Here is a 14,982-nt window from a genome sequence, read left to right on the forward strand (position 1 = left end):
TGTTCCTGGCTCCCTAAATGCTAACCCACAAAAGCTGTCTCTGAATCATGAGAGGTAGGGAAGGATAAATGTGTGATAGAACACTCATCTATTCCAGGAGTGACAAGCATGTAGCCTAAATGGAATATTTAGTAATGATTTAGCATATCTTAGGAATATTCAGGTATTTTGTAAAGAATTTAATTAGCAGAGTACTTTATTCCCCCACATTACCTAGCAGGTTTTGACTATTAACCTTTACTGTTATAAAAGACCTGTTTATGTACCACTTTGCTTTTACTTCGGAGATTTCTTCTTCAAACATACACATTTTCTATATGCTGATTATATACTGGTGACATATTAGCAGAGACATATACTCATTATGTAAAAAAAAAGTAGTAATTACTTTCACAGACTTTTTATCCAAGGTGTTAAAAAATAAAATTCTCTAACAGAAAGTGCTTACATTGGCTTGATACTGTTCCAGGATCACATGACCTGGAAACTCTGGTTCTGGAATAGCTGCAAATCGCCGAATAACAACTAACAGTGTTTCAAGGCCAGAAAGACGGAGCTGGTCACTATGATCTGTGGCAGCCATAAAGGCCATGCGAATTAAGTCGGCAAGATGTAGCACCAAAAAGTCATCTACAAGATTAAAAAAGTCTTATCAAGAAAAAGCATATGCTGGAACTAAGATTTATGTTAAGTAATCATTTCTTCTCCCTTTGATTGCACAGACTTTTCTAGACTTTCTTTTAAATACCTCTGATTTGATTTACTGTTTTGTTTTACTGTTTGTTAAACATAGACTTTAAAGATGGAGTTACTAGGCTCCTGCAAACAATCACAGCAATAAACTCCTAAAGCAAACAATTACACAGCTATTCAAAAACCAAAGGCAAAATTAGCATCCTTTAAAAGAGTATTAGTAGTACTATCAATAAAAACTTTGTTCGGACTTTTCAATAAAAGCATTTTAGAAGATATTTAGGAAACTTTGGGTGTTGACGAATTAGGCAGCTAATTTTTCTCTTTGTGCCAAGTTGAAGCTAAAAGACTTAACATTTCTTTTGAGAAACAGTTTTATGTGGTTCTTTATTTGGACTAGATTATCTTATTTTTCTATGTCTTGGCACACATACAAATAACAGGAATATTAAAAAATATTTGTAGCTATAAAATTATAAATGAGAATTCCTTTCATTCCTACAATACATTCTTCAGTATAATAATTCTACAGGACACAGGACAATCCTTTAATAATATTCCAACAATAAAATGTTCAGGGGTACAACTAAATTCTACCTAAAATATATCTGGGACTAATTTTAAGAATGTTATGGGTCACAATAAAGAAACCAACTCATCTTAGCAAGTGCCAATTACAATTTTAATTGGGAACAAAGGAATTACTAAACATCTCTGATATACTAATTTTATACCTATTGGTCTAGCATGGTGCTTATCACTCAATAAATGCTTGCTTGAAAAATCATTAAAACACAGATACCTAATTCGTACTCCCACACTGACAATAGCAACATTTTGCTATATAATTCTTTTGTCTGGTAAAAAATATATCCATGGCTTTTAGATATGTGCACTGTGTCTTTGAACATAATGTGCTTAAGTGAATTTTGAAAATTAGACACCAAACCATAATACACACACAGATCCCTTTAGGTACAGACAATAAAACTGAACAAAAAAAGGGGGAAATGATCTTGCAAGCAGGTTTACTTTACAATGTGATATGCTCAAACGTTTTCTGGGTAATATTTATGAAACCAAAATAATCTATAAGCAAAATTACTATAGGTTATAATTCAGAAAATAAATTTTTGGAGCTAGCTAATAGTACACAAACTACTTTCCAAGAACATGATTATAAACTTAACTCATGCACATGCCCATTAAACATAAGTAAATGACTATTTAAGAAGCTTAATCATTAAAAATGTGTTAAAACATTAGAACTATGCTTAACTTTTAGCTTATATAAATATTATAGTCAGTTTCATAACTGATTTGGAACAATACAAACTACTTTCTTTCTAGTTTTACTTCTTAAATTAATATTAAAAACATAGGCAGACAACATTTCTATGTATATGCTTTGGTCTCTTCATTATTATGTCACTTACTTCTTGAATCCCTTTTTTTCATTTCTTGCGCTAAAGCAATGTCAAAATGTGCGCTGTGTGCATTCTCACACTGGTTAATTATCCTACAGACACATTCAGCAGCAAAGACTCTAGTGGCCCATCGGGGATTGGTAAAGGGATAGGATTTGTCATCATTTCTGGTGGTCAGAACTGAGGCATCATCCCCTTTATCTCCTTCCTCTTCTTGCATTGTATCCACACAAGTTACAGTTGTAAAATCTTTTATCAAGGGAGAATACATGTAATTACAATCAAATGGAAGACATATTTATGACTTCAAATTGAGACTAGAATTGTTGCTTACAAACCTTCAACAGTGTAATATAATCATATCTAGTAACTACAGGCAGCAGTGGTATCCAAAGAAATGCTGTAAGAACTGTTCCAGGTCAAAATGACAAAGTTGTTCCAATTATATTGAAAGTTAACAAACTAAACGTGATACTATAGACATGATACTAAATACTAGGATAATCATCAGTCCCCTGTATGTAGACAGTTATGCTTAAGGAGGCTCAAAATTCTCTCATATCCAGAGTATGAGGGATTGCACTAGGGAGACTGTTTTAACACTAGGGCTTTGAACAGATTTAAGAAGGTTCCTGAACCTACTAAACACATCTGAAAATATTTTTCTTAAGATAGGCTCATTTCTGTCATTTATAGTCTCATATTTTCCCAATGGCCTGAGCAGTGAGGAATGAATTATTTCTTCCTTATATTAACTGTTAACTTATTAACTCTGTTTAACTCAACTTCAAATTGAACTAGGCTATAAAAGAGACCAACCTTTTTTCCCTTAAAATATCTTCTTTAAACTTTTTTTTACTTTTTGGGGCGCTTGGGTGGCTCACTTGGTTAAGTGTCCGACTTCAGCTCAGGTCATGATGTCATGGTTCGTGGGTTCAAACCCCGTGTCGGGCTGACAGCTCGGAGCCTAGAGACTACTTTGAATTCCGTGTATCCTTCTCTCGCTTTCTGCCCCTCCCCCACTTGTGCCTGTCTCTCAAAAATAAATGTTAAAAAAAATTTTTTTTAAATAAATTGTTTTTATTTTTTGAGAAAGAGTGCACATGCAAGCAGGAAAGGGACAGTGGGAGACAGAGGGAGAGAATCTTAAGCAAGCTCCACAGTCAGCATAGAGCCTGACAAGGGGCTTGATCTCCTGACTGTGAGATCATGACTTGACCCGAAATCAAGGGTCAGATGCTTAACCGACTAAGCCACCCAGGGCCCCTTAAATTATCTTGTATGTCAACATTTCTTGAGTGTGTTATGAAAGCAAAGATGTCACAAAATTATAGCAAAGTCCTGTCTTAAGACTAAGGTAATAAGTCAACAGACTGAAATGTGTGTTTTCATTTTTTGTTTAAAAAAATTTTTTTTTAATGTTTATTTTTGAGACAGAGACAGCACACAAGTGAGGGAGGGGCAGAGAGAGAGGGAGACACAGAATCTGAAGCAGGCTCCATGCTCCTAACCATCAGCACCTAACCTAATATGGCGCATGAACCCATGAACTGTGAGATCATGATCTGAGCCGAAGTCAGATGCCCAATCTACGGAACCACCCAGGCGCCCTATGTGTTTTCTTAATAAGAAAGGATAAAGCCAAACTACAAAGGATAAAGAACAAATGGTAAAAGAAAACCGAGAACAAAGCTCTGGGAGATACCAGAAATAGGTGAGATACCAGAAAAGTGTAATCAACCTGTTTATCTACGCACATACAGATTTTCTTCCAAAGGAGAAGTTCTTGTAAGTTCTCAAGTGGTGGGATAGAAGAGAGCCTCAACAAAGGAAAACATATAAAGCATAGTAACTGAAAGAACAGATATAAATCAATGGAAGAGAAGAGGAGCAATAAGAATCAAGGGAGACAGTGGAGAATGTAAAACAAAGTTTTAAAAATGATGCCTTTCTTCAACGTAATTCAGATAATACATTAAATTATAAAGCTTGAGTAATTGAGTTTAAGAGCTACTGAAATATAGTAGGAAGCTGAATTTTACTATTATTTTTTTAAAGTTTTTATTTAAATTCTAGTTTAACATATAGTGTAACATTGGTTTCAGGAGGAGAATTCAGGGATTCATCACTTACACACGACACTCAGTACTCCTCACAAGTGCATTCCTTACTACCCATCACCCACCTAGCCCATCTCCCCCACACCTCCCTCCATTAATCCTCAGTTTGTTCTCCATAGTTAAGAGTCTCATGGTTTATTTCCCTCTTTTTGTTCCTTAAATTCCACATATGACTGAAATCATAAGGTACTGGTCTTTCTCTGACTGACTTATTTCACTTAGTTTAACAGTCTAGTTCCATCCATGTCACCGGAAATGGCAAGATTTCATTCTTTTTTTTTTTTTTTTTTTGAGACAGAGAGAGCATGAGTGGGGGAGGGACAGAAACAGAGGGAGAGAAGGAGAATCCCAAGCAGGTTTCACATTGTCAGCACAGAGCCTGACATGGGGCTCAAACTCACATGAGACTACGACCTGAGCCAAAATCAAAAGTTAGACACTTAACTGACTGAGCCACCCATGTGCCCCAAGATTTCATTCTTTTTGATGGCTGAGTAATATTCCACTGTGCACATACACCACATCTTTTTTATCCATTCATGGATATTTGGGCTCTTTCCATAATTTGGCTATTGTTGATAGTGCTGCTATAAACATTGGGGTGCATGTGCCCCTTTGAATCAGTATTTTTCTATCTTTTGGATAAATACCTATTAGTGCAATTGCTGGATGGTAGGACAGCTCTATTTTTAATTTTCTGAGGAATCTCCATACTGTTTTCCAGAGTGACTGTATCAGTTTGCATTCCCACCAACAGTGTAAGAGGGTTCCCCCTTTCTCTGCATCTTTGCCAACATCGGTTGTTTCCTGTGGTGTTACTTTTAGCCCTTCTGACAGGTGTGAGGTGGTATTTCAACATAGTTTTGATTTGTATTTCCCTGAGGATGAGTGACGTTGAGCATCTTTTCATGTGTCTGTAAGCCCTCTGTATGTCTTCTTGGAAAAATGTCTATTCATGTTTTCTGCCCTTTTTTTTCACTGGATTATTTGTTTTTTGGGTCATGAGTTTTAAAAACTCTTATAGATTTTGGATACTAATCCTTTATCAGATATGTCATTTGCGAATATCTCTCATTCCATAGGTTGCCTTTTAGTTTTGTTGATTGTTTCCTTGGCTGTGCAGAAGTTTTTGTCTTGATGAAGTCCCAATAGTTCATTTTGCTTTTGTTTAGGAAGGTTTTTGAGAGCAGAGCATAAGTAGAAGCAGAAAGAGAGGGAGACAAAGAATCCAAAGCAGGCTCCAGGTTCTGAGCTGTGAGCACAGAGCCCAATGTGGGGCTCGAACCCACGAACTGTGAGATCATGACCTCAGCCTAAGTCAGATGCTTAACCGAGTGAGCCACCCAGGTGCCCCATGGAAAGCTGGATTTTAAAGTCATGCAGGGTAAAGTCTGAATCTACCTGTGTATGTCTTTGGACATATTCCCTAACCTTTCCAAACCTTGTTTTTTCTTGTGCAAAATGGAATATTAACTTCCTACTCACTGGATGGTTAAAGGATTAAATCAGATAAAGTATGTACAGTACCTGGAACAGAACTGATTTGTCTCTTTTCTTCCTTTCATTTATTTTCTCTCTTACTCCAAAGATACAAATTTGAAAGACTCTAATACACATTCTCACTAACCATTATCTTATACTTACAAATACATTAGGTAAATAACAGTATTTTTTAACCCTGTTTGAAATCAACATTATTAAGTATAGAGAAACTTGCTTGCTCAGAATGTTGTAACTTTTGATGATTTTTCTATTAAGTTGATTTGATGCAATCCCTCAACTATTATATGCATGAAAACAAACGATGGGGCTACTGTAAGTCAGGTCATCCATTTTATAGTACAAATAACCCTACTTTTTAGTTTGTTTTAGACAGGGAAGTCATAAACGACAATCAAAAGAATACTAAAACCCACAGGCCTAAGTGTTAGACTTAAACACTAGAATTTTCTTTTTTTTTTTTTCAATATATGAAATTTATTGTCAAATTGGTTTCCATACAACACCCAGTGCTCATCCCAAAAGGTGCCCTCCTCAATACCCAACACCCACCCTCCCCTCCCTCCCACCCCCATCAACCCTCAGTTTGTTAAACACTAGAATTTTCACTTGAAAAATGCAACAAGCAATTACAACCCAAATACTCAGACAAAATTGTCAGTGGCAAACAATTTTATAGAACATTTTCACTTTCAATTTTATTTCAACTGGTAACCACCAATACTCACCAGCAGATGCAGCAAGTACATCTTTACAAAGCTTTAACCAGAAGGAGAGCTTATCCACTGCCATAGATGTAAGCATATGATTTAAAGTCTCTTTGATATCATTGCATAACTTCTGATCTGTCTCTTTGTCTAGTAAGGTCAATAATGCCCCTTCAAGGCCCACTTCTCTGATGTTAGCATCTGACAAGAAGAAAATCGATGATCTAAGTAATACAGAAAACAAAACTGCCATATGAGAAGTACACACATTCTGGAGTTATTAAAATACTACATGCAAATATTCTCACTGCAAAGTAATGAAGCACCTCAAAGGAGAAACATAAGCCTCGTCTAGCATCCATTTCCTCTAATTCTGGAAATGCCAAAAGAATAAATTTTCTCTTGAAGATTTAACTTATCTAGCATGTATGTATGTATGTATGTATGTATGTATGTATGTATTGATTTATTTATTTTACAGTTGAGAGAGGGAGAGAAGAATCCCAAGCAGGATCTGTGCTGACTGACATGGGGCTCAATTCCATGAACTGTGAGATCATGACCTGAACTGAAATCAAGAGTCAGACGCTTGACCAACTGAGCCACCCAGGCAACCTGAACTTATCTAGAATTTATGAAAGCATTTAGATTCTAAAGATAATGCTACTATTATACTATTTTGTAAGAGAAATTATCTTTTAAAGACTAGAAGGAGACATCAGAGGAATAAAAGGTATAGCATAGGGAATATAAGTCAGTGGTACTATAATAGTGTGGTATGGTGACAGATGGTAGCTACACTTGTGAACATAGCATAATGTTTACTGAAACTTGTGGAAACACGATGCTGTACATTTGAAACAAATTAACACTGTGTGTCAACTATACTTCAGTAGGAATCAGTAAGAATGTTTCAGATTAGGAGTCTAAAGACACAGAACAAACAATGTAATATGTGAATCATGGCTGGATCCTAAATTTGGGTGGTGGTAAGGGAGGGTAGTAAGGAGTCATAAAGAACATTTTTTGGATAACTGGGGAAATTTGTGTGAGAACTGCATATTCTATGATGGCTACTTTATCAATGTTAATTTTATTAAGTACAGAAATGATGTGTGGTCATGAAGGAAAATGTATGTATTAGGAGTGAGCTGTCATGATGTCTGCAGTCTGCTTTCAGACGGTCTGGCAAAAGATATGCATCTGTGTAAGTATGGAAAGAGAGAAAGTTATATAAAATGAATGCCATAAAGATGCTAAGTAGGTGAATATATGTGTTCACTGCACATTTCTTTGAACTTTTTCCATTTGAAAAATCACAAAATTTAAAAAAAAAATTTTTTTTAACATTTATTTATTTTTGAGACAGAGAGAGACAGAGCAGGAACGGGGGAGGGTCAGAGAGAGGGAGACACAGAATCCGAAACAGGCTCCAGGCTCTGAGCTGTCAGCACAGAGCCCGACGTGGGGCTCAAACTCGCAGACCGCGAAATCATGACCCGAGCTGAAGTCGACCGCTTAACCGACTGAGCCACCCAGGCGCCCCCAAAATCACAAAATTTTAAAAAGGAAATATATAATGAGTTCTTTACTGTATTTTACTCCTATAGCTAATTCAAGAATTCTGGGAACATATACAAGCATATTTATGCAATAAAAGCCTAAAGCAAAAGATGCAGATAATTTCAGTGGTAAATATAAACTGAAGGTCACTTAGGCAGAATATCTCACATGGTTAGAAGATTAAAATTTCTCTGGTTAAGGTAAGTAACCAATTGCTTTCAAATGAGGTCTGCCACCTGTTTGGGTGGCTACCATACTAGTTCAGCAATGCTGATGAACTCAAGTCAAACAGTTAAAGTCTTAGTCTAATAACAAACTAAGGAGCACAGCATGACAGTAAAACACACTGATCTGAGAGCTTTAGATATTGGAAAGCTTTGTGAAGCCTGAGACTTTCTCAAAGTGTGACAGCACTCTGGAAACTATATGCATAAAAGAGTAAGATATTACCATTACTATTTTTGGAGGTTGTATGAATTTATATGTATATTTGGGTTACTCACATAATTTTAAAATAAAGACATACAGACTTAAATCTAACCAACTAAGAAATCCTTTAATTCAGTTCTAAAATAAAGAAGGGGCTAAAAACCCTTCCACCTAAAGAAGACTTATCTATGATAAATTTTATTAAATGAGATTTTGGAGGAAGAAAGGCACATATGGTAAATTATTTAAGGGCTAAATCCAACTTCAATGGATTGTTGTGAAAAAACTTGCTCTAAAATTTGAGTGGCTCTCAAATTTCAATATGCATTAACAGGGATTGCAAAAACATAGAAAACAGATTGCTGGGCTTTACTCCCAGATTTCTGGTTAAGCAGATTTTGGATGGGGCCCGATAATTTGCATTTCTAACAAGTTCTTGGTGAGGTGGATATTGCTAGTTTGGGGACCTAAGTTTGAAAACAATTTTTCTAAACCAGTAACATCACTGGTTGGGAATGGCAGTAATTGTTAGTAACTGTCTCTTGTAGCAGGTTTAAGACATTATATATTAACTTTTAAATTTCATTTTAAAAATTCATGTTTAAATGAAGACTTAAAATTAAAACAATCATTTGAGATACGCCTGGGTGACTCTGTTGGTTGAGCGTTCAGCTATGGCTCAGGTCATGATCTCATGGTTCATGACCTTGAACCCAGTGTCGCACTTGCTGGTCAGTGCAGAGCCTGGTTCAGATCCTCTGTCCACTCCCCCCCCACCCCTGACTTCTCTCTGTGCACCATCCACCCCCTGCTTGTGCTCTCTCTCTCAAAAATAAATAAACACTAAAAAAAACTATCTGGGGTGCCTGGGGGGCTCAGTCAGTTGAGTGTCTGACCCTTGAGCACCTGACTCTTGATTTCGGCTCAGGTTGTTATCTTCCAATTTGTGAAAATGAGCCTCATGTCGGGCTCTGTGTTGGTGTGGGGCCTGCTTCTCATTCTCTCTTTCCCTCTCTCTCTGCCCCTTCCCCACTCAGGAGCCCTCCCTCTCAAAATAAATAAAAGAACTTAAAAATTTTATTAAAAAAATCATTTGAGCTGGAGATAACGTTGACAAAAAGAATTACCTAGAGTCAACTCTTCTCTGCTATCCTTAGCAAGCATAACAGCATGTTCTGAAACTTCAGCTGCTTCTCTCTGTACAAGCTGACGTAAACAAGCCAGTACTGCTCTTCTCAGTAACAAATAGGGACTACAAAGATTCACCTGAAAAATACCAATTGGGAAATGAAAGAGCTGAAATTCTTGGTGGCATTCATAATAAGTCTAATAGACATACACTGGATCCCTCCTGATTCTGTCCAGCTCATCACTAGGCTAGATTCAATTTGTTAAATATACAGAAACTTCTACAAACTATTCTAGTACATATTTTTTATTACAATTTAGAAATAAATAGCTTAAGGAGTAGTACATGTACTTGATTATGAAATATTCATAAACACATCCAAGCAGAAGCCTCTGGACAGTGTTAGAAGACACAAAATTTACATGAATAAAACAGTTTCGAGATAAAAGAAATACAACTGAGAAAGACTTTATTTGTAGCTTATACAACTGTGCTCATGCAAAAATATTATAATGTTTTACCATCCTCTAAGTAGAAATTTATATAGATCCATATAAGCAATATAACATACTGGTTAAAAGGGAGGCTCTGGAGTCAAACTGCCTCACTTTGAGTCCTAGATCCACCATTTACTAGCTGTGTGACCTTGGGCAAATTATTTAACCTCTCTGTGCCTTAGTTTCCTTATTTGTAAAATGGAAATAACACTACCCCCATCTTATAGGGCTGTTGCAAAGTTAATTCAGAGAAACATGCAAAAGGGCTTAGCATAGTTTCTGGCACACAGTAAGTGCTCAATAAATGTTAGTTATTAACTATTATTAACAGTCTATCACTAGTATTTTATTCAGATGCCAGAGTAAGTAAACGCATTTTCAAATAAAGACAGAAAAGAGTTTTACTCAGAAAACATATTCACCAAAAACACTCTAGAGACACACATTACAGACAACAGGTTTTATATGTATGTATATCTACTTGTATATAATGGATATACATGTATGTACATAGATGTTACATATCAGAGATAAAGAATATTTCTGCTAGAATGACAGACTCCTTCCACATATTTTTCTTAGAAGTGTTTGAACAATGTAAATCTCAATAGATTGTGTCTACTGAAGGTAAATGGTATGACTGCGATATACCTTAAATGAACAATTAAAAAAGCCAAAAGTTTCTGGATACAAATTTCTTCTAAGTGATTCATAAGTAGAATAAAGTCACGTTTTTGCAATTTATTTTTTTCTAACAATGAAAGCAAAGACCAGTATAAGTGTGGCTTATGTCAATGAATATGTGTCTTATACTATTGATTTTCCAAGCAAATTTGAGAAAGAAGGGCATACTTTGTATAGTGATCTTTATTTAGATATGGTGTATGTGAGAAAAAACAGAACTGAAGTAGGTGAGTTTGTTGAAAAGAGCAGAGGATAAATTCTGAGAAAAAGAGTAGGTGGTGACAGCTGGTTTTTAACACATAAAAAAAAAAAAAATGCAAAGGGAGTGAAACTAAATTTTATCAGAAGCCAAAGACAGAACAGGTTTGTGAATATATCATCAGTGAAACATATGGATGGGAACTGCTTTATAAATATATTTTATTATACCCTCAAGACATATCATGAACTGAAAAGTCGAAAGAGGAATGCCATTCACAAAGTCTAAAGTTAATGTCATTCCAATCATGTTAAAGAACCACTGTTAGAAACTAGTATATAGGATAACAAGGGAGTTAAAATGTAAAAAGATTAAGTTTATTCATGCCCAAGATTATGGCTGTATTTTACAACAAAAACAAAAAAGCATTCTACAAGGCAATTTTAAAGAAAAGTTAATGAATCTACTAGTTATCTCACTGGAGTTTTACAAACATATAATACAAGGCAGGCGCAGCATTTATTCAGGCTGGTCAAACAATCTTTTAGAGACAGCATGCTTATAAAAGTACTCTTTACTTGTTTGGTAGAAAAAAAATTGAAGGCAGTCACACAAAGCAAAACGGAACATTTAATATCTCCACGTCATTCTCCAGCATTTATATTGGGAAGAGGAACAGAGTGAATTAAGGCAAACAAACCAAGCAGGCAAAATACAGAAATTAGGTCAAACTGTAATTATAATTCCTTTCTGAAATGAATATATTAAATCAAAATGATGCAAAATTAAGTGCAAGGAGTGAGTGCACTGGCTGGAGAAGGTTAGGGAGGATTTGTTTACACTGGTATTAAATAATCACCATGTAACATGCTACACATACTGGACTTTGCATTAATGGTTAGCTTAAACAAAGAGATGCAGGGGAAAACAAGAACATCTACAACCAAAATAACGACACAAAGAAACAGCACTGCAAACCTCAAAAAAAAGTTAGGAATTGAGGGTGAGGGACCTACCAACACAGAATTATCCAACAAGATCTCCTGCACAAAAACAAACGACAGACTGGTCATGACAAAACCAAAAGATAAATACTAGGATGATTTTGACAACAGTCAGCTAAGCATTAAAATATAAATGTTGATAGAGCTATCATTCAAACTGGCTTAGCTTCGACTTTAAAACTATGCCATGAATATTTCATTTTCCAACTTAAAATAGGAGTTGAACTAAGATCTTGGAAACAGTCAACTCAAGATGTAAAGATATAAAATATACAATAACTTAAAAATGTACATTTATGTAATTAGGTTTTCCTTTGGAAACTCTCATTAAGCCTCAGTAACAAAGCCAGATCAAATAGACATGAGTGTTAAAAGAGTGATCTAGATTGCATTCAAATGAACAGGTGTCCAGCAAGGGACAAAGTTAATGGTTTACTTCATCACAAGTTAATTATAAATTTTTTACTCTTGGAAGCCAACTTAGAATACTCAGAATTGCTAGTGTAGCTAAGACCAAGTTCAGAATGGAAGTTAAACAGCATGCAGTTAGAAGAAAACCCTTTCTGTAAGATTCTTTCCTAATGATGAAATATATTCTGAATCTTCAGGGAGTTTCAATTAAAATGAAAACACTTCATGCTAAATAATTAAATTCTTTGTAGAAAAGAAAATCTGATTATAAAGTTGTTCAAGAGGAAAGCAAAAGCAATTTTCTTACTATAGGAAATACTCTAAAATATAATAAATTCAATCTAATAAATTTAGAATAAAAGCTTACTAAAAAATTAAGACATGAAATTAACAAACTATAGTGATAGCAATTTTTGAATGACTTTTGAATAAGAAAAAATCATTTTACTGCTTAAATATTATGAGTAACATAAATAATATTTGTTAATTGTTAATTTTGATTTTCGCAACTGCTCTTAATATTCCAAGAGAAACATCCAATAGTAATCTCTATTCTTTATATGTAAACTTTCTCAGTCTGGGAAAAAAAAAAGTAACAAATTTAATCAGTTCTAATTCACTAAGAATTAGTAGTAAGTTTTGCTTTTTATTTCTCAATAAATATAATGGAGAGTGAAAGTCTGACCAACTTACAAAGGAGTGGCTATTTTTCAATAATTGGTTTTGGGGATGGTTCTTTGAATTAGAGAATAATATTCCTAGGGAAAAGTCATTGAGTAGTAAAGGTAAAAAAAAAAACCCTTTTCCAGTAAGTGCTATTTTCTCTAATATGTGTTTAACCTAGAGAGGAACCAAGTTTCTATCAGAAAAGTCAGTCACATCCTCTTTTTAAGAGTCTTACATAACTTTGACCATAAAAATCACTATTAACATTAACATAATGTCTGTTTAAGTTATATGTTAGAAAATAAAAACTACTACATATTGAGTGGTTATTAAGTGCCTAGGACATGTGCCTTAATGGGTGGTATCTCGTGCAATCTTTGTTTTATAGACAAGATAGCTGAGGCTGGAAGAGGTTATGGGACTTCTCTAAGGCCACAAAGCTAGGAGGTGGTAGAGATGAGGTTAAGAGCTAATCAAAACTACAAAGTTAGTAAGAAATAAAGAAATGGGAACTTAACAAGGAGTTCAGAAACTGGATTCTAGGGGTGCCTGGGTGGCTCAGTCGGCTGAGCGTCCGGCTTGGGCTCAGGTCATGATCTTGCAGTCCGTGAGTTCGAGCCCCTCATTGGGCTCTGTGTTGACAGCTTGGAGCCTGAAGCCTGCCTCAGATTCCGTGTCTCCCTGTCTCTCTGTCCCTTCCCTGCTCATACTCTGTCTCTCTCTAAATTAAAAAACATAAAAAAATTAAAAAAAAAAAAAAAGAAACCTGGATTATAGACTTAGAGCTACCACTACTTCTAGATATGTTACCTTGGACAAATTATTTGACTTTTTTGGTGCTTGGTTTTGTTTTGTTTTTTTTTTTTTTGGGGGGGGGAGATTAGTTTTAATGATATTTGAAGTTCTTTCAAGGTCTGAAATGCTGTATATCCTGCCTTCAGCTTGTGAATGAAAGGTCTGTCTAAAGTAATAATTCTCAACTGTCATGTTACTAATGGGAATGTGTTGTAAACATTCTAGGGGCAGAAATAGTTTAAAAGCAATGGTGTCAAGTTTTAACTCCAAATGTAACCCAATTTTTGAGGCAAATTTAGATAGAAAGTGGTGATACTCAAGGTAAATCTTAAAACCACTGATGATTATGAACCATTTACCAGAACTTTTAGCATTTAGCTTGCATTATTTATTAAACATATTATTAGAACCCAGATATTGATGCATATGCCACTAGAATATTAAGGAAAAATGTTATTTTCCCATCTGAGGTGGAGAGAACTTTATATATAATTATTTGAAATAATGTCACATACATTTTTTCCATGTCCTATAGCATTTATACAGTACCCAGGACATTTGAGCATCCAATACATGTTTACTGATTAATGAATAAACATTCCAAATGGTAAGTTCAAAATTAATAGAACAAAACTGAATCAATATATGAGAGGTTTGAGATGCGATTACATGAAATTTGGCCCTACCCGCTAAAAAAACCAGAAACGAGAGGAAACAGCTATTGTACACAGACTAGAGAATTATTAAAAATAAATCTAAGTTTCCAATGAAAAAAAACTAAGGACTCACTTAAAATTTTATACTCACACAGAGGCAGCTGACCAAGCTAGACAGGTTGACATGTCTTGGAGCAAACATATGAAGCTGCTGAAGGCAAGAGATGGCCTGAGCTTGAACAAGGCAGTCTGGGTTATCCTGCATCACCGCACAACCCAAAAGACAGGAAGTCCTTAAGGTGGAAATGGAAGTACTATTACCTAAAATGAAAGCACAAATCTTTGAATAATTCGTCTATGAAATCATTCCTCTTTAAACTCATATTATTGAGTTTATTAATTTTAACCAATTTTAAACTTAAGGATCTATGAAGTAAATTTCTTCTACAAAAGAAAGCCAGGTGACAGATTTTTGGGTTATGTTAGTTACTCCTAGTCTGAA

At 35.1% G+C, this 14,982-nt stretch overlaps 1 protein-coding gene across 7 annotated transcripts in view; it reads right to left on the bottom strand.

The window, feature by feature from the left end:
• HEATR5A (HEAT repeat containing 5A) overlaps positions 1–14,982 on the bottom strand; it is a 118,044-nt gene that overhangs the window by 29,262 nt on the left and 73,800 nt on the right. For 5 of the 7 annotated variants that reach the window (XM_053889326.1, XM_053889325.1, XM_053889322.1 and 2 more), the window contains 6 exons: positions 14,632–14,801; positions 11,965–11,991; positions 9,567–9,705; positions 6,469–6,648; positions 2,130–2,369; positions 449–630 (listed from right to left, as the gene is read on the bottom strand). In XM_053889326.1, coding sequence (XP_053745301.1) covers positions 449–630; positions 2,130–2,369; positions 6,469–6,648; positions 9,567–9,705; positions 11,965–11,991; positions 14,632–14,801 — 938 coding nt within the window. The remainder of the gene's footprint in view (positions 1–448; positions 631–2,129; positions 2,370–6,468; positions 6,649–9,566; positions 9,706–11,964; positions 11,992–14,631; positions 14,802–14,982) is intronic. The other 2 variants (XM_053889328.1, XM_053889327.1) reach the window with 1 other exon arrangement.

Source organism: Panthera pardus, unplaced genomic scaffold (assembly GCF_024362965.1).
Source record: "Panthera pardus isolate Hobbes unplaced genomic scaffold, ASM2436296v1 HiC_scaffold_24, whole genome shotgun sequence".
Lineage (NCBI taxonomy): Eukaryota > Metazoa > Chordata > Mammalia > Carnivora > Felidae > Panthera > Panthera pardus.